Source organism: Crinia signifera, chromosome 6 (assembly GCF_055691185.1).
Source record: "Crinia signifera chromosome 6, ASM5569118v1, whole genome shotgun sequence".
NCBI classification, from domain to species: domain Eukaryota; kingdom Metazoa; phylum Chordata; class Amphibia; order Anura; family Myobatrachidae; genus Crinia; species Crinia signifera.
The window spans coordinates 211,377,031-211,396,956 of NC_139222.1; the positions used below are offsets into that span (position 1 = coordinate 211,377,031).

At 45.5% G+C, this 19,926-nt stretch overlaps 1 protein-coding gene across 1 annotated transcript in view; it reads right to left on the reverse strand.

The window, feature by feature from the left end:
• Positions 1 to 16,967: 16,967 nt before the first annotated feature.
• SOX9 (SRY-box transcription factor 9) overlaps positions 16,968 to 19,926 on the reverse strand; it is a 38,325-nt gene continuing 35,366 nt past the window's right edge. Inside the window, exon 4 of the mRNA XM_083148771.1 lies at positions 16,968 to 19,229. Coding sequence (XP_083004897.1) covers positions 18,466 to 19,229 — 764 coding nt within the window. The 3' untranslated portion in view covers positions 16,968 to 18,465. The remainder of the gene's footprint in view (positions 19,230 to 19,926) is intronic.

A 19,926-nucleotide genomic window follows, 5' to 3' on the forward strand; every position in this document is an offset into this window, starting at 1 on the left:
CACATACATGGCAGCATGATGGGAGGGGTCTAAAATTACAGACAATTCAACAGATTTTTCATTCTCCTTGAATCACTGAGTAAGATTAGAAAAGTCATCAACCTGATGGTCAGCAACATGGAGTCATGACCCCATGCTGAGAAGATCAAGACCCAAAGTTTGAGAACCGCTGTAATAGAGGATATCATAGTCATAATTCCTTATAATCATACTTACATTTACATTTACTGTTCCATTGTAAACTCTATAAGTAGCCCATAACTTAACATACCTTTACATTAAATTAAACCAAAACCTTATCTAAAATAATTTGAGACGACACTAAATAAACCACGCGTACAAGAAATAACCACACTGACACCAAGGGTTAAATTTAAAAAGGTCAGAGGAATATTTATTGAGACCTTGAAAGTTAACTAAGAAATTTGGGTTTAAATTTGGATTCTGAGTCCCTAACTTTTAAACTAGAGGTTGGAGGATGGCAAAGACTAAGCCGCTACCAACACGCCAGCCCAGTCAACTTGATATACGTAAAGCAAAAACCTGCAGGAGGGGCTCACCACCGCCTCCTGCTGACACAACCTGCATCGTGAGGGTCTCACCACCCCTTAACCTGGCTGAGCCCTTAGCGGACGGTCCCGCAGGGGAACGCCCCCTGTCCACCCGCACGGGAAGGACCACCCGCCGTCCTACGAAAGGGATGGTGCCCCACGATGACCGCTTGTGCCCCCCTTTGACCGCTGGCTGGTAGCGACTTCCCGCCATGCTGGCTGGAAAGCCACAAAAATTAAAATTCCTTGCAGAAACGCTTCTGCAAAACACCAAAAAATTGCTCACTGGGATAACCATCCCCCTAGTGAGCCCGCTCTTGGGGAGGGAGGGAGGGCTTCCAAACTGGAAAGAGAAGGGTGAGGTCACATGATCATCTGCCCTATATAACCTTTTCCTGGCTACTCCCACTAGTCCCTGATAGGTTCCTGCCTGATCCCAGCTTGTATCCAGGCAGGAAAAACCCAGGCTAAGTTTTTTCAACTCCTGAACTTTATCTGACCTAAGTCAGGGCTCTTATATGTGTTCAAGCTTATGCAGCCTTCACACAGTTTTAAGTAGCCCATAACTTAACATACCTTTACATTAAATTAAACCAAAACCTTATCTAAAATAATTTGAGACGACACTAAATAAACCACGCGTACAAGAAATAACCACACTGACACCAAGGGTTAAATTTAAAAAGGTCAGAGGAATATTTATTGAGACCTTGAAAGTTAACTAAGAAATTTGGGTTTAAATTTGGATTCTGAGTCCCTAACTTTTAAACTAGAGGTTGGAGGATGGCAAAGACTAAGCCGCTACCAACACGCCAGCCCAGTCAACTTGATATACGTAAAGCAAAAACCTGCAGGAGGGGCTCACCACCGCCTCCTGCTGACACAACCTGCATCGTGAGGGTCTCACCACCCCTTAACCTGGCTGAGCCCTTAGCGGACGGTCCCGCAGGGGAACGCCCCCTGTCCACCCGCACGGGAAGGACCACCCGCCGTCCTACGAAAGGGATGGTGCCCCACGATGACCGCTTGTGCCCCCCTTTGACCGCTGGCTGGTAGCGACTTCCCGCCACCGCAAAGGTTAACTAACCGCAGCCGCCATCCCCAAAAGAAAAACCTAACCAACCGGGAAAGAAACTATTTAACTATTCAAGCCCACAAACGGTAGATGTCTTCCAGAAACATGCAATTTCCCGCAGGGGAAAGGTGCACCCCATCCTCTCTATAGTACCTCACGTTATCGAGCACCAATGAAGGATGTCTTACCACACTACCCCCCATAGCCCTAACAAAGACTCCTATGGCAGAGTTAACCTTTTTTCTCGCCTTCTCAATGGCTGAGGTCCGTACAGCACCCCGCCAATGGAACCGAGGGATAATTTCCGACCAGACTATCCTCACACCAGGCCAATGAGCCCGTACAGCCACCAAATCGGACTTGATACTTAGAATCAAGTCGATTCCTTTGACCATGCCCATATCATTGCCGCCCAGGTGGATAACCAACCATTGGGGGCGGCCCCAATTCCTCTCATGCCTGAAAAGTTCGTTCAAGAACTCACCCCAGCGCATGCCCCTCACGCCTATCCACCTGACCGTTCTGTCTCCCAGATAATCATGTGACCTCCTGCCCATTGGGTGTCTCCCTGCCCAATAAATGAAAGAATGGCCAATGAGCCATATCTCTCCCGAGGATTCCATTGAAACTGAAAAAAGAAGAATCCTTACCGTCAGTAACTATATATATATATATATATAACACAAAACTTTAAAAATCAACCCATGTGAAGGAGAAAACTTAAAAAAACCTCCCGTGGACCTTGGTTTGCCAATTGAATAAAGGCCCCCTCGGAGGAAAAAGTAAAAACAACCTTCACACCCACGATTTCTGAACGCTGTCGTTCAAAAACCGGGAGTAAACTTCGTTTTAGGGTTGGCGCAACAGGCGCAACTACAATTTATCTAATCTCACATAACTCTTATACGAATCGGACTTCCACCGACCTAGCGCCTGGATCGCCCCTGGGGACAACCCAGCTGCCGCAGCCTGTGTAGCCGACCCAATCCGAAAGGAATGGGTACCATACTCATGAGGCGGGAGCCCCAACACACTCAAACAGCGCTTCAAAACCGCAGCAAATTGAAATTTCGAAAGCGCAGCCTTATCACTATGCACTAAAAACTGCCCCCCAACTGCTACTGGTCGGATCCCCAAGTAAGCCCGCGCCAACTGCACCGGGCAAACCTCTACCTCGCCATGAGCCTGCAGAATAACCCACTTACCTCTGCCAACCTGATCCGTCTTGGATCTAGCAATTCTGCAGCACACACTGTCGCTGCGCAGCTGAACTTCGCTGAAAAGCAACCCTGACTCACTATCCGTCCTGCTCTTGGCAACCAGTTCACTAACCCTGAAAGCCCCGAAAAATGCCATAACAAACGCGGTGCGAAAAAGCAGTATTTCGTACCCGGACTCCCCAACTTCTGCCAGAACCCTAACTAATTCCTTTAACAAGGCCAAGTCAATAGGACGCCTTACGTCTTTACCCACCGGAACCACTTTAGCCCAACCTTTCATTGCCTTTCTTAGGACAAAAGACCGTGTGGGATCCTCCAGACCCCGCATCCGTGAGTGGAAAGCAATGCCCGCAAGGGCAGCTGACATGGCCCCTTTTGCCCTTCCTGCCTGGAAATGCTCCCAGGCAAATACACATAATCTATCCTCCAAGGACTCACCTTCCTGACCATACCTGCTCAGAAAAGCCTGCCAATCCCTCCAAGCCGCATCATAAGCCTTCTGCGTGGAAGGCGCCAAGGCATTTCTGGCCAATCCCACTATACCGGCTCGACAATCTGCCAGATATAAGGTGGGCAAGGTAAACCTACTTCCGCTGCATCCGGCACCAACTCCCTAAACCTAACCCACTGGAAACGAGACAAGGCATCTGCTATGTTATTGTCGATGCCAGGAACGTGACACGCCGAGAAGACCACATTGAAGCGCAGACATTGTAGAACCAGATGCCTAAGTAACCGCAAGGCCAAAGGGCATGAGGTCCTTTGATTGTTGATGGTGTGCACAACACCCATGTTATCGCACCGAAAAACAACCTGCCTGTCCGCTAACTCCCGAGCCCACAACTCCAGGGCTACCACAATCGGGAACAATTCCAGGAGTAATAAATTCCTGGTGAAACCCCTGTCCACCCATGAGTCAGGCCACCCTTCCGCGCACCATTCCACTCTGAAGAAAGCCCCAAAACCTACACTGCCTGATGCGTCAGTGAAAAGCTGCAAAGCACTGTTATAGCAAGGAGGAGCTGGCCACAACACCACCCTGTTAAATGTTTCCAAAAAAAGAGGCCCAAGTCCTCAAATCCTCCTTGATCTCTTTGGACAAATACACTGAATGGTGCTGCCTGGCGACCCCAGCGGTCGCCCTTTCCAACTTCCTGCTGAAGGCCCGACCCATGGGGATAACCCTGCATGCAAAGTTAAAACAACCCAACAAGGACTGGACTTGCTTCAACCTAACCTTCCTTCTTGCCAGACAATCCTCTATAAGGCCTAACCATTTATGGACCTTGTTAGCTGGCAAACGACAACAACCATCCCTTGTGTCAATTTCAATCCCAAGGTAACACAGACAGTGCGTGGGTCCCTCAGTCTTACCCTCAGCTATCGGAACCCCCAACACCCCTAAAACCTGCTCCGTAGTCTCCAACAATTTCTTGCAGGCAGGACTACCCTCAGGGCCCACAAAGAGGAAATCATCGAGGTAGTGGGCAATACCCCGGCAACCCGAAGCTCTCTGAATGCACCAATGAAGAAAACAGCTAAACCTTTCAAAGTACGCACAGGATATTGAGCAGCCCATAGGCAAGCACCTATCAACAAAGAATTCTCCCTTCAATTTAAAACCCAAAAACCGCAAGGAATCTGGGTGTACCGGAAGTAACCTAAACGCTGACTCAATATTCACTTTCGCCATCAATGCGTTCCGCCCACACTCCTGAACCAGACCAAGGGCCTCCTCAAACAACTGATACCTGACCTTGCAGAGCTCCTCAGGTATGGCATCGTTAACCGAGCCCCCATGGTGCTGTATTAACCTAAATTTCCCGGGAGTGCTTTTGGGAACCACCCCCACCGGGGAAATACACAAACCCTGCAAAGGGGGAACACTAAAAGGGCCACACATGCGTCCCAGCCTAATTTCTGCCACAACTTTCTCCTTAACAATGTGGGGGAAATCCCTCGCAGATTTCAAATTCCTAGATGCCACCACATGAACTGAACCCCTAATGGGCAACCGGAAACCACAACTGAAACCCTCCCATAAAAAACGAGCCGCCTCGGCATCGGGGTATCCCCTGAGCCACCTACCCAGCTCGGAAACCACTATCGGCGAATACGCCTTACTTGTGACTTCCACCGGCTTCTCCGGCGTCAGTCGACTTACCAGCTGGGGCTGCGGAGCAGTCCTTAGCTGCATGGTTGCCCCCGCACACTCTGCATGAGTGGCGAAAACGACAGTTCGCCCCCCTGGCGCACTTGCCGTCATTATAGGCAAAACATTTGCCCTTTCCTGCTATCTTGGATGCCGGGGATGCCGCCACCACTGTTTTCTTCGCCACCACTTCCCCTGGGGGTTTGGTCTGCTGTGTAACCTCCAACCAAACCTCCACGTCCTTGAAACCCATGGGAAACACTGCATTCCCGTCCTGCTTGCGACGAAACTTTTCGTCGTAGTCTCTCCAGGAGTAACCCTTTGTTTTTAAGTACATTTCGTGTACTAAAAACAAATACTTAACGACATTTGGGTATTCGGCCGGCCTAGTCTCCGCATAGCAGGCCGCAAAAACCAGAAAACCCCTTAACCATTGATGGAAGTTCCTAAAGGCGTTCTCCCCAATACCATCTGCCTTTTTGGCCTTCTCAAAGGCCTGCCGCATGTCCTCCGTAAGGGTGAACATGTCAACGTACTTCCCTTTCTTAATCTTTTCCCTCATCCTCTTACGGAGCCCCCTGGTCACTGCTGTATTGGCACAATGCACCATTTCAGTAAACAAAGGGGGATCCGTGGGAGGAGGTGCGGAAATCGCCACCTTATCTTTATTTGCTGCCTTCGCCACGTGACGCGCAATGAGCCTGGCCAGCTTACGCGGGCGACGCGGGGAATCCGACCCCACGCTGGTGCTATCACTATCTGATGATTCACATGTGGAATAAGTAACCGTGCACTCACCCGCACCAGACGTCCCTGGAACTTCGTCGGCCGCAACGGCCAACCTGGAACCTGCTGTCGTTGACCCCGCCGTCGTCCTTGACTCCTCTCTGACTTCCCGATCTCTCCTTCTGGAAACCACCGATGATGCTAAGGCCCTTGTTTCCTGTGAACACACAACTGGGAGGGGGGAAGAAGACAACAAAATGCCCCCACCTACCGACTCCACCGGCGCATCCGATGGAGGGGGAGGCGGAGCTGACATCGTGGCACTGGGTGGAGCTCCCCTAGGCAACGGGGGAACTCCCAATGGAGGAAAAACACTTTGAGCCCCAAAAACATTACCACTGACCTGAGGCAATACTCCCCCCTGCCCCCTTGGGGACGACCAAAACCCCTGAGGCCCAAAACTCTGATCCCAACCATACCCGGCGGAGCCATGCGGACTGTGCCCCTGTGACCCCGTGGACCACAGAAGAGGCTGACTGGTAGGCACACCCTGGAAGCCCGCGGAAAACTGTGGCCCCATTGCCGGAACCCCTTGGTGTCTCCAAGGTGCGATCTGTGGCCACGCCCCATAACCCCCTCCCCCCAAATGGGCCTGGACATACGGGGACCCCGCAGGGGGCCACTGCCCGGGAAAGCCCCCCCCGGGGGAAAACTGCCCCAAGAAACCTGAATGGGTCCCCTGCCAAGATGGTGTTGACAATCCTCCCCCCCAAGATGATGTGGGCTGTGCCCCAAGGGAGGGACCTTGCAAATGGACTGAGGCCGCTACCGAGCTACTGGAGAAAACCATGTGCCCCAAACCCCCAGTGCCCATGGGCATACCTGTTGAAAACCCCACTGGATTCCAGGCCTGACTGGCCCCCAAACCCCTCCCTGTGGGCCCCCTGGGATTCGGCCCTAAACCAGGGGGGGGCATGTAAACACCCCCCAGGCCAGTACTAACTGCTGGCCTGGGTACAAAAATCCCAGAGCCCGCAGCAGCTGCTGCTGCAGACTCACCTGACACCCCTGTGTTCACCAAACTCCCCAGCCTATTGCGGCTAACATAATTTCCCTGGACATCCACCCCTCCCCCCTCCCCCCAGCCCCCTGATTCATTTATACTACTCTGAACGCTAGCAGCGTTCCCCTGTAAGCTTCCCCCCGCAAGGGAGGAAAACACACTTCCCCCTTCATTAGCCACAGAAACAGGCCGCGCGTCCTCCGACGCTGCGACCTGTAATACTGGTATAGGGGCCGCCGGGATACCCGGCGCCGGCATAGATGACGCTGCTGTCGCGTCCGCCGGCGCCGGGGCATCATCCTCTCCCGGCGACCCGCCGTCCATTACCGCCGATGACGCGAGCCCCGCGCCAGCCGGCGCCAGGGCTCGCGATACACTTACAAGCCCGCCTCCAGCCTGAGCCTCCAGAACGGGTCTCGCGCCAGCCGGCGCTGAGACCCGCACCACCGCTTGAAGCCCGCCCGCCGCCCGAGAGTCAGCGATGACCTCAGGCGCCGGGTCGGAAGCCTCCAGCGTCGCGTCCACGACGGACGCGACCTGAGGCAGCAGGGGAGCCACATCCTCCGTCGAGGGACCCGGCAAGGCCCGGACCTCGACGGGTTCGCTCACTACCGGCTCGCCTATTAAGGCAGCCGCTACAAACACCCCCGGTGGAGCGCTAGCCACGCTCACCGGAGCAGCCAGGCTGGATGGAGGCAGGCTAAGCCCCGCCGCTAGGTTCCCCACAGGAGAGCCAGCGGCAACAGAGGCCTCCTGCGCCCCCAGCACCCTCACCCGCGGACGGCGGTACCCCGCCGCAGATAACGGCCGGGCCGCATCCACAAGGCGGCGGGGGGGGGGCGCAGAGCGTCTCGGACGGGGCATGTTCAATTATAAAGCAATGCACAAGGAAAATTCTCTCACTTACCTCAGATCCGCGCAGGACTGCAGCACTTCCAAACTGGAAAGAGAAGGGTGAGGTCACATGATCATCTGCCCTATATAACCTTTTCCTGGCTACTCCCACTAGTCCCTGATAGGTTCCTGCCTGATCCCAGCTTGTATCCAGGCAGGAAAAACCCAGGCTAAGTTTTTTCAACTCCTGAACTTTATCTGACCTAAGTCAGGGCTCTTATATGTGTTCAAGCTTATGCAGCCTTCACACAGTTTTCACAGGCAGTGCTGTCTGGTCTCACTACAGGGGATATGTATCACTCTAATGCTGTGTACGCACAGGGTAATATGATTGCTGGGGATATATGGCTAGCAATATATCCCCAGCAATCATATTGCTCAGTGTCTCCTTTTCATCAGCGATGAAAAGGAGACACTGCTACGGGGCGGAGGGGGAGCGCAGCAGCAGCAGACGCTGCTGCTGTCACTTTGATGGGAGGAGGGAGGGAGCAGCGGCACGGGGCTGAGGAGATCAACGCTGATCTCCCCGGCGCTGACTTCCCGGCCCAGCGATCGCCGGGGAAAGCCGCTGGTCGCAGGAGCATGCTCCTGCGACCAGTGACCATTAGGCAGTGCACACGGGAGCGCGCAGCTGGCGATTTATCGCTCCAAATCACTGGCAATATGGTCACTCAGCGACCATATTCCCAGCGATTTTACATTTAGAGATTAAAAAAAGTGAAGTACTGTAATTGCACACAGTAGCCAATCAGTTTTTAACTATTATTATTACTATTAAATTTTTATTAAATAGGCACCACAAGTGGTACGCAGCGCCGTACATATAGCACACATTAGAACAGTACAGGGTACACAAATAAACATAACAGCAACAGAACTAAAACAGACCCGAGTAACAATTAACAGCAGAATTCGTAGTACACAATACAGCTGAGATATTGGGAAGCGAGTGAGAAGAGATGCGGGTATAGATGGTAGGTGAGTAAACGAGCTGTCATTGAAATGCAAGATGAGTGCTGTGACAACAGGAGGGATGATAGTACTAGATAAATGACTGTATTGGGGCGTACACACGGCGTACACATGGTTCATTTTGGACATGTTTTCGATTCGATTTTGTTTCTAGAAGCAAAATTCTAAATCGAACAGTGTTAACTGCCTTCGAACCAGATTCGATCCCGATACGCCGCCCCTCTGCACCGGGATCGAAAGCAGAAATAGACTTGGCAGGCTAGTCTATTTCTGCTTCGAGCTGGAAGATGGAAAGCAGCTCCATTCTGCTCTATGCAAAGTATGTAAAGACATAAATTGCCCACCTGCAGTTGGAGGTCATCATTGCAAAAATAGGTGGTGGTAAAATATTTATCACACACCATTTATACCATACAAAATGCAGGATATAATGTTTACACTGACATATAAAGGATATTAAAAAAAAAAAAACAGAACTTTGTCTAAGAATTTGCATTCTTTACACTATATAATTTGAAAGTTACCTTTTATGACATCCTGCCATGCACGGAGATGTCAGCCCCACTTTACAAACAATCATCTTGGCATTTGGTTATTAGGACTGTGGCTTTGATCATAAGAAGATATTCATAATCAGACACCAAGTAAAATTTTTTTTTTTTTACACAGTAGTACAGTATTATAAATGTATATCACTTACCTATGCACACTGGTACTAGTATAGTATAAATGTGTACCTATTACATATGAACAGTAGTACAGTATAAATGCATACTGATAAACTACAGACAGTAGTACAGTATATATGTTTACTGATTACCTGCACACAGTAGTACAGCATAAATGTGTACTGATTACCTACGCACACTGGTACTAGTACGGTATAAATGTGTACTGATTACATATGAACAGTAGTACAGTATAAATGCATACTGATAAACTGCACACAGTAGTACAGTATATATGTTTACTGATAAACTGCACACAGTAGTACAGTATATATGTTTACTGATTACCTACACACAGTAGTACAGTATACATGTGTACTGATTACCTATGCACACTGGTACTAGTATGGTATAAATGTGTAACGATTACATATGAACAGTAGTACAGTCATAGGCGTGCACACATTAAGTGTTAAGGGTGCACAGGCACCCCCTAATGCTGTGCCCCCACCCCCACACTTTTTGCTGCTAGTAATACCAGCAATACCTTTTACCAAAGACTTTTGCTTTTTAGACCTGTATTCCATTAAAACAAGCGCCCATCAATCAATTATGTGTGTTTTGCATTATTAATTGTATTACACCATTGTCATATCACTACATATCTGTGTCACCCAGATATGATTTTGACTTTATTTGCATGTACTGTTACACAGAGTAATTAGAAGATAAAAACTGAAATAGGCAGGATATAATGGTGTGGCTGAGAGTCGTTTTATAGTGTAGTGAGTGCACGCCTGATTGGCGGTGTTAGACAAACCCAATGGCAGTGTTAGACATGCCCAATAGGTGGTGCTATGCACACCGCTTTGACAGTGCACCCCCTAATAAAATGTGCTGCGCACGCCTATGAGTACAGTATAAATGCATACTGATAAACTACACCCAGTAGTACAGTATATATGTGTACTGTATTTATTTACAGTTTCTTACATAGCGCACACATATTCCGCAGTGCTTTACAGAGAATATTTGAACAATCACATCAGTCCCTGCCCCAGTGGAACTTACAATCTATATTCCCTACCACATATACATGCACACAGACATTGTAGGGTTAATTTGTTATGAGCCAATTAGCCTACCAGTATATTTGTGGATTGTGGGAGGAAACCGGAGTACCCGGAGGAAATACGGGGAGAATATACAAACTCCGCACAGTTAGGGCATGGTGGGAATTGAACCCATGACCTTAGCGCTGTGAGGCAAACAACAGTGGAACAACAATTGGATACAACAGTGATTAAAAAAACTGGGTAGATACAAACCAACATGGAGGTAGGAGGACCCTGCTTGCAAGCTTACAATCTATAGGGATATTAGGAGGGATACAGAAAGATAGAATTCCATAGCATGGCAGTCCCATCAGATTACAGGACAGTCCTGATGGGATGCAATTGTATATAAATGCTACTGGAAGTTGTGTGGGGGTCCTGAATATGGTAAGCTTGCCTGAAGAGGGGAGTTTTCAGGGAACGCTTGAAAGTTTGGAGGCTAGAGGAGAGTCATAGGGCGGGATGTTGTAACATCCGCGCCCATTATCGCCGGCTACCGCATTATTAATAACGGCATATGCTGTAACATATGCTGTGGATTGTGGGAGGAAACCGGAGTACCCGGAGGAAATACGGGGAGAATATACAAACTCCGCACAGTTAGGGCATGGTGGGAATTGAACCCATGACCTTAGCGCTGTGAGGCAAACAACAGTGGAACAACAATTGGATACAACAGTGATTAAAAAAACTGGGTAGATACAAACCAACATGGAGGTAGGAGGACCCTGCTCGCAAGCTTACAATCTATAGGGATATTAGGAGGGATACAGAAAGATAGAATTCCATAGCATGGCAGTCCCATCAGATTACAGGACAGTCCTGATGGGATGCAATTGTATATAAATGCTACTGGAAGTTGTGTGGGGGTCCTGAATATGGTAAGCTTGCCTGAAGAGGGGAGTTTTCAGGGAACGCTTGAAAGTTTGGAGGCTAGAGGAGAGTCATAGGGCGGGATGTTGTAACATCCGCGCCCATTATCGCCGGCTACCGCATTATTAATAACGGCATATGCTGTAACATATGCTGTTATTAACGCAAGGGACAGCTCTTGCGATAAGAGCTGTCCCTTGCGATGCGGTGCCGGACTTCCGGGTATGTGACCCGGGAGTCCATCTGCGCATGCGCAGAGTGACCCGCCGCCTGCAGGGCATGCTGGGAGGGATCCGTGACGGATCCCTCTAACAGCGCTGCGGTAAGAAGCCCATAGGCTTCTGCAGGGAATCGCCAGCTTTTGCTGGCGATTCCCTCCGCAGCGCTGCCACTGCGGAGGCACAACACAGCATACAGAAATGCGGTAAAAACCCAGATAACGGGGTTTTTACCGCATTTCTGTGATAGAGAATCTCCCCCTTAGTGTGCGTTGAAGGGCATTCCATAGGGTGGGTGCTGCCTGACAAAAATCCTGCAAGAGTAAGTGGGAGCGAGTAATGAGTGTGGATGAGAGACGCAGATCTTGTGCGGAGGGGAGAGGTCGGGTGGGGATATATTAGTAGTACAGTATAAATGTATACCGATTACCTACACACAGTAGTACAGTATATATGTGTACTGATTACCTACACACAGTAGTACAGTATATATGTGTACTGATTACCTACACACAGTAGTACAGTATATATGTGTACTGATTACCTACACACAGTAGTACAGTATAAATGTATACCGATTACATACGCACAGTAGTACAGTATATATGTGTACTGATTACCTACACACAGTAGTACAGTATAAATGTATACCGATTACCTACACACAGTAGTACAGTATATATGTGTACTGATTACCTACACACAGTAGTACAGTATATATGTGTACTGATTACCTACACACAGTAGTACAGTATAAATGTATACCGATTACATACGCACAGTAGTACAGTATATATGTGTACTGATTACCTACACACAGTAGTACAGTATATATGTGTACTGATTACCTACACACAGTAGTACAGTATATATGTGTACTGATTACCTACACACAGTAGTACAGTATAAATGCATATCGATTACCTATGCACAGTTGTACAGTATATATGTGTACTGATTATCTACACACAGTAGTACAGTATAAGCTTTGGGCTATCAATTAACCTTCAGTAATTTACTGCATCTAATTGAATTTTCTCCAATATGTGATCTAGGAGGCAAATACTTTTCTATCAAATTTAACTTTTTTGCTTTTTTTTTTTTATTGGTGTTTTAACTGCAATTTCCGATTTTTTTTAATTTTAAAATACAATTATTCCTAAATACAAATGAAATATTATGTTATTTATGGCAGGTTAGCACCTGATTAAAAAAATAAAATAAAACATTAATAATACCAAAAATAATATTGCTTTGCCATTTTATTTTACTTTCCACCAACCCACATTTAGAATAATGATTCATGAATCATTAGGCAAATGGAGCTATTCTGTGGTATAGTATGTACTCTACAGTGCTGATTCTATCATTTAATTAATTACTATATCAGTTGCTCCCAGTAAGAAGTAATGCAGTGGAACTACAAGTTCCAGTATACCCAACATGTTCCGCAACTGTTGAATGCCAAAGTTTGCATTAGATCAGTGTTCCCTCATGTAAAGCTAATAGTACATGTTTTCAAGATTTCCTCAGGAATTATTAGTGCCACCTGTAGACCTATTTTCTTAATCAATTACCACAACGGTGCTCCATGTAGGTCTGTGAGTTCCAACCTAGTTTCTCAATAAACACCAAGGAGTTTATTTACTAAGCTGGGAGTTCTATTGAAGATGGGATGTTGTCCGTAGCATCCAATCAGAATCAACTTTTTTATTTAGCACCTTCTACTAGATAATAGATAGAATCTGATTGGTTGCCCATAGCAACATCTTCAATAGAGCTCCCATCTTATTAAATAAACCCATTATAGTCCAGGTTTTAGTGCTATCCATGCTTGAGCACAGATTGTTCATCAAAATAACTAAGATACTATTTAAGATATCTGTGCTCAACTTTGGCTATCCTTGAATCTAAACTTTTACTGAGCGTTGAGGGCCGTCACAGGAACCCCCTGAAGTAGCCGCACTGGAAAACAAGCACTGTTACGGTTCATGAGGATAGGGTGTGAGAAACATTTGACAAACTATTACTAAAAAGTATTTCTACAACATCACTTGGCATACTTGCATACGCTACCACAAGTTGCGGGAGGCACCCGATTTTTCAGACACTCTCCTGATTTCACGTAAGATTGATCAAATCACCTGCATCCCACCTGGTCCTAGTGAAGGCAGCAGGATAAGGATATTATACCAGGGATTGTGGCTCCTTATAGAGGGGATATGGCTGAATGACAGAAATTGGCATCACAGCCCTGCCACCTCTTATGGACCTGCAAATCATGGCATTTTGCAGTGATGCGGTAGGGGAAGGGGTGAGACAGCGTGATTGGCTCTGCCCCTTAAGAATCCTGCAGTGACTCCTCTCTTGGAGAAAAAATTAATGTATACTAACTTGATTGGCTAAGCAGGCTCCTAATCTCAATACTCAAGACACCCCAGCAGGACTATGCATTCTTGCGTACGGATGTTTAAATCAAACTGAGATCTCCATTTAACAATGATGCTCATTCCCAACGGCATATTTAATTTAGTGATAATTAACATACAGTAACAAACCTTTTTTAATGGGATCCTTTTCCTGTTGCTGGTAGCGTGCTGGTGGGGATCCCGTTTTATTGAAGCCATAAAGGCTTTGGCCTCCGAACATCTATAATCTCGAAATTGTGACCCCATGCACACCTTTGGACAGAAAAAGGGATGTGGTCTCAAGATCGTGGGGCATGGGCTTGCAGCACCCTCACATTTTCATCATTCTGTGGGTGCGCAAAAGCTTCCCCCAAAGAATCTCCCTTTACAGTACTGTTCACAATTGTGTGCAGCAGTCTACCTGCTGCTTTGCTTTTCAGAACAGTGGTGTGCTATCCGCCCCCCCACCCTCCCTTCTCCACATGGGACACTATGGATGGGGCATTGGAAGTCCCCTACAAGCAGGACATTTGGGATATATGGGTTATGTTGTATTGTTAAATCATACCTTCCAACTGTTCTGATACAGTCCCATTGATTGGACACTGTCCTTCAGGGATGCTGATGATGCCTGAATAAAGATCCATCAGTGTGGGAAGGGGAGCCGGGGGCTGCCCAGCTACTTTGAGAGCACTGGGTACACCCCCCAAAATAACAAGACTAGGGGGGATTTATGGCGCTATGCCATGTCCCATTAACCCAATGCCATGGCTACCCCTCTCGTGGCTTCACCCCCTTTTCGGAAAATTAAAAAAGTTGGGAGGCATGGTTAATCGGAGCCTCGAATGAAGTACTAAATATGGATTTGCTTAAATCTTGACTGTTAGGGTTCCTTGTGGTTTGCATTTCAGAAACACTAATAAGATGCGTCCTTTGTGGGAAAGTATCTTACACAGCACAGTCATGTATTGTATAATGTAAATACTTACTTGTAAGAAGAATCCAGCCCTGCAGTGCTTAAGCCAGGTAATACAGAGAAGAACATTTCCCATCTTACGCTGTCTCGCTTACAATATAAGAAGTGACAAGGGATTACTGTGGAAGATATAGAACTCTTCTACAAACTGGATATAAGTGTACAGTCTTGACATGCCTTTACTCTCCTGCTGTGACAATTCCCGACCCAGACACTGAAACACATTGCTGGTTAGGACAATGTGTGTGAGAGCATTTTGGAAAATAATATGCTGGGATAGAGTAACCATAAGTGCCTCATAGTGAGGGTTTAGTATTCTTCTGCTGCTACATAAAGAATGCCATTTATGGGGTTAAAAGTGTCACATGACCTCTCCTGGCCAACTGAGGAATGACACTGCACAGAGTATTATTAAGTGTGGCAGCCTATTACTGTTCTGCCAACATAACAATATTTTCAGTGTAATGGCATTCTGCAGATATGTTGATACTTCCAGGTGCATAACCTGTCTGGCACTTGCAACAAGTCATAAAATATCCATTCAAGTGGCAATGCTAAACATAGCATTCGTATGTGGACAATAAGACAGAGCCTTACTCTTATGCCACACATATACCAACCTTTTATCATTGTATGTAAAGAAAGCAGTTAACACCTCAGTTGACATTGCATCTGCCTCATTTCTATTAAAATTATTTTCTCCTTGAATGAAAAGGTCCCGTAATCCTTCCTTTGTTTTATCTATTATAGAAATAACCTTATATGTTGTGTAAAATGTTGCTTTGTAGCGTGATGCAAACATTCTACAGTGCTTTGTGATTATTTACTGCTAGGTGGCACTGTTTTATGTCAATCTATGTTATGTGATCAATGTGCCAGGCCCTACTTGTATTTATAAATACTAGAAAAGGTTTAATGTGCAGAAAAATAGTCCAGCTTTTATGGGACTACATTATCCAGCATGCCTTTTTTTTAAAGAAAGGTGTGGTATTCTAATATATGCAGTTTAAGGAAACTGATATCCCTCGTAAAATATTGTAGTTTCAGTCAAATACTTCAGATATTCTGTCCTAGAAGCTTACATGTGCTCAGATACAAGCTAAAATGTACTTGACTTTACTTGTAGTTACAAATATTGTGAATGTAGGGAGTCAATGTACCAGTGACAAAGTAAAAAGTGTGTATAAAATGTTGCTGCCATAACTTTGTAGCCAGCTGTTCCAGTAATGTCATTGGTTCATGAATATTGAACGTACAAAATGTTTGCCTTCCTTGTGTGTACGCAGCAAGAGCCTAATTTAGGTTTGTATGGAGTTGCACATCCGCTTCCTCTTGACTGTGCAATTATGTATAATAAAACTCAAATATAGCAGGAGGTGTCTGTATGAGATAGACCAGTGGTTCCCAAACTGTGTGCCGTGGCATCCTGGGGTGCCTCAGGACACTTGCAGTGTTGCCACGGTTGGTGGTCCTGGACCAATTCAAAGTATTTATGGTCAACTATTTACAGACAAAACCAGTGCTGGTGGCTGCCAATCAGAAAATGTGTATAAGCAGAAGCAAATCCTGTCCCTTTAAAACATAACTGACCCTAAGAATCGTATATATACCCAATCTACTTAATGTTTTTTTGGCCTAGGGGTGACGTGAAAAAAAAAAATCTGATACTCTAGGGTGCCATGATTCAAAAAAGATTGGGATCCCTTGGGATATGCTTTCTGTGTGCTGCATCTGAGGAAGCAGCCTTGGATCACCATCGATTGTGAGTCGCTAAGATTTAGGCACCAGTCAGCCTGCATAAATGCAGACTGGCCAGTTTATCTTGGACCCATCACGCCTTCAAAAAGTAAGCGACATGCCCTCATTTTGAGAAATGGAGCCAGGTGCATCCGTCACACAAATGCCTGCACAGACCCCACACCATCAGATTTGTATCCAAACCATTTGGTTTAGCTACAAATAAGAATTAGGCCCCAAGTACTTTCCAGGTTACTCCACCGGCATTGCACAAGCAGCAAGCCATTTTGTTTTAATTACAAATGGAAGTATTCACCAATTCACTTTAGTACATTGTATTATATTTATTGCAAAATAGTACACAAAAGGATAAGTTTCACAAAAAGACAGAAAATAGAAAAAACAATGAAAAATGACTTCCAAAGTCAGCGTTGTATACATAATTTAAAGAAACTTTTTAAGGCCTGCTTTTTGTAAGGAAGACATACTTTGTGGAGTGCTCTATGACATTGCATTTACATATAAAAATTACATTTTGTAAAAACAACATTTTATTCTTTTTAGCAAAAGTTAAAATTCATTTGCCAAAGTCAAATTACATTTTATGTCCATAGTTATCACTGCTGTCACTAGACTAATTTTACTTTGCATAATTCTTCTAGATCGTTTGGAGAATAACAGTTTAAAATACATGGCTGTTTCCATGTTTGAATAATTACAGAATATCTTTAGTGTTATAACAGATCTTAAAACCTTAACAGAACTGGGGAAAAAAATTGCTCAGGGAATCAATTGGATAATGTAATTAATAAATGCTTTGCTATTTTTTTTATGCAGATTAGAGCATCAGATCATTTGCAATTAGACAAAAAGGAAAAAAAAAAAAGAAAAAGAGGAGCTTGGAACACAAAAGCCAGAAATATGAAAGAAGACAATAAAAACCCATAATTTAACAAAAAGCGTATTTTCCAAAGACGGAATCAGCAGCATGCTAATATAAACCTTTTTTTTGTACAAAAGACATTTTAAAAAAGTTTGGGAGTCTTAATGTAGCATTTTTTTTAAATATTATTTTATTATAAAATAAATAATTTAAGAATGTGACATCTGTTGTAAAATCTGCAAAAGGCAAATTTTTTTAAACCAACCAGTTTGTTGCTGGTGATCATTAAAAGTTGCAGAGGGCACTTTTCTGGGCTGGCACAAACTGTTTGAGGCAACGTGTGAATTATATTTGACAAGATTTTTTAGTTATTGGCACTTGGGTATAAATGTTGAAATACAATTCCTACTTCAAAGGCAACTCACAGTAAATCCAATTATAACCCACTGTCTGGCTGGTTTATGGCCAAAAACTTACTGCTCAATATTTAAACAAACATCGTATAAGGCTAAACTTTATTTTGTACAAAAATACTTATTCAATTGCATGAAGAGATGTAAGACTAGGTGAGCAGTTGTAGAGAAAAAAAATCTTACAATGTATCTTTTTCTAAAATATAAATGTATAAACTCCCATATAAAGGCAATAGAACATACACAGTACATACTAAAATATATCGGATTGAGACTAGTCCTCACAGAGGATGTATAATTACAAAGTCTCTTCAAGAATCAAGTTGCTGGTTCTCTAAAGTATCTTCTCTTACTTCATCTGTGTAGACAGGTGACAAGAATTTACTATTTAGAAGCGTTGTACCCAGTCTTGCTGGCTTCCAGCAGGGGGCGATCAGCCTTACATATGTTATGGGCACTACTTGACTTGTGGTGGATTATGAACAGTCTTTTAAAAAAGTCATTGGCCTATAGTTGTTTCTCTATGGCCTGGTTAGCTGTGTGTAGACAGGTTGCTCCCAGTGCTGTGGACTGTGTGTCTGAGGAATAGATGGGACTCCCGTTGTGTCTGCAATGGGAGTGTACATGGGCCGCTGGCTTGGGTTTATGTAGCTGAATGTTGAGTACAGACTTGAGCTCTGGCCAGTGGCATGACTGTAATAGGAATTAGAGCCCTGGTGCTCAGTGTAGTCGTACTGTGGCCGTGTGATGGTAGGATATGAAGAGCTGTAGTGTTGCAGGTTGAAGGAGCTGTAATTGAGCTGCTGCGGAGAGTGCTGCTGCTGCTGATCACTGTAATGACTTGGGCTGAGCTGTTCGGTTTTGATGTGTGTCCTCTGCTGGGACTGGCTCTGCTCACTGTTTAGAGTTGACAATGTGTGCTGTTGCTGGGGCTGTTGTGGCTGCTGTTGCGGTTGTTGCTTGGGCATCCAAGTGTGTCCAGCACCTGGGGCAGCGCTGTTTGTATTGCCGATGCCGTAACTGCCTGTGTAAGTAACCTGCGTGGAGGCGACTCCTGGATGGCCGTTTGGTGGCAGGTATTGGTCAAACTCATTGACATCAAAGGTCTCAATATTGGAGATCACCTCACTGCTTAGCTCTCCAATATCCACATCACGGAAATCAATGTGAGGGGGTTGGCGGCCACTCTCCTGTAGGGGGCGACCTTCACGTTTCAGATCTGGCTTCCCTGGCTGCACATCTGTTTTAGGAGTAGTTGGTGGAGTTGGGGGACCCTGGGACTGACCTACACCAAAAGAGAACAGAAATGTTATTAGTTCATGTATAGCATGTTAATATAGTCATAAAAACCATAAGCCTCATAGTATATTTATTTATTTATTTACAGTTTCTTATATAGCGCAGCAGATTCCGTTGCGCTTTACAATAGTAGAAACCAGTATATTTAACTATGCTTCGGTATTTTTACAATTGTATGCACATTTTTACATGTGTATCACAATTTTTAATATACAAGCTAATAGATGGAGACTACAGGGTTAAATAGAATTCCACCATAAGAGCGTTTTATACACTTTATATCTCAGCTCCCCAAAGCCCACAAGAGTCTTATTAGCAGGTGCCATATAACTACACTGATAACGCTCAGAATTATTAACTACCGACTTGTAGTCAGGTTACAGTAACAGACGCTGGGCAGAAGCTGTCTTCTTGAATCTACTGATGTACTCAAAATAGGGCAGACTAAAAAAGGACACTGATGTACCCAACAATGTTAACAAACGGCATTCGACATTTCAATTGTTCCATGATTAAATTCCAGACAACGCAATTGGATAATTAACCCTTTGCGTGCCAACATTTCTGTAAAAGTGCCAGCAGCACTCACATTTGTTACATAAATTCAATTTTCCCACCTATTTTGACAATTCACTTAGCACTCAAAGGGCTAACGAACTGTCCTATTTAATGTGACGGGTAGA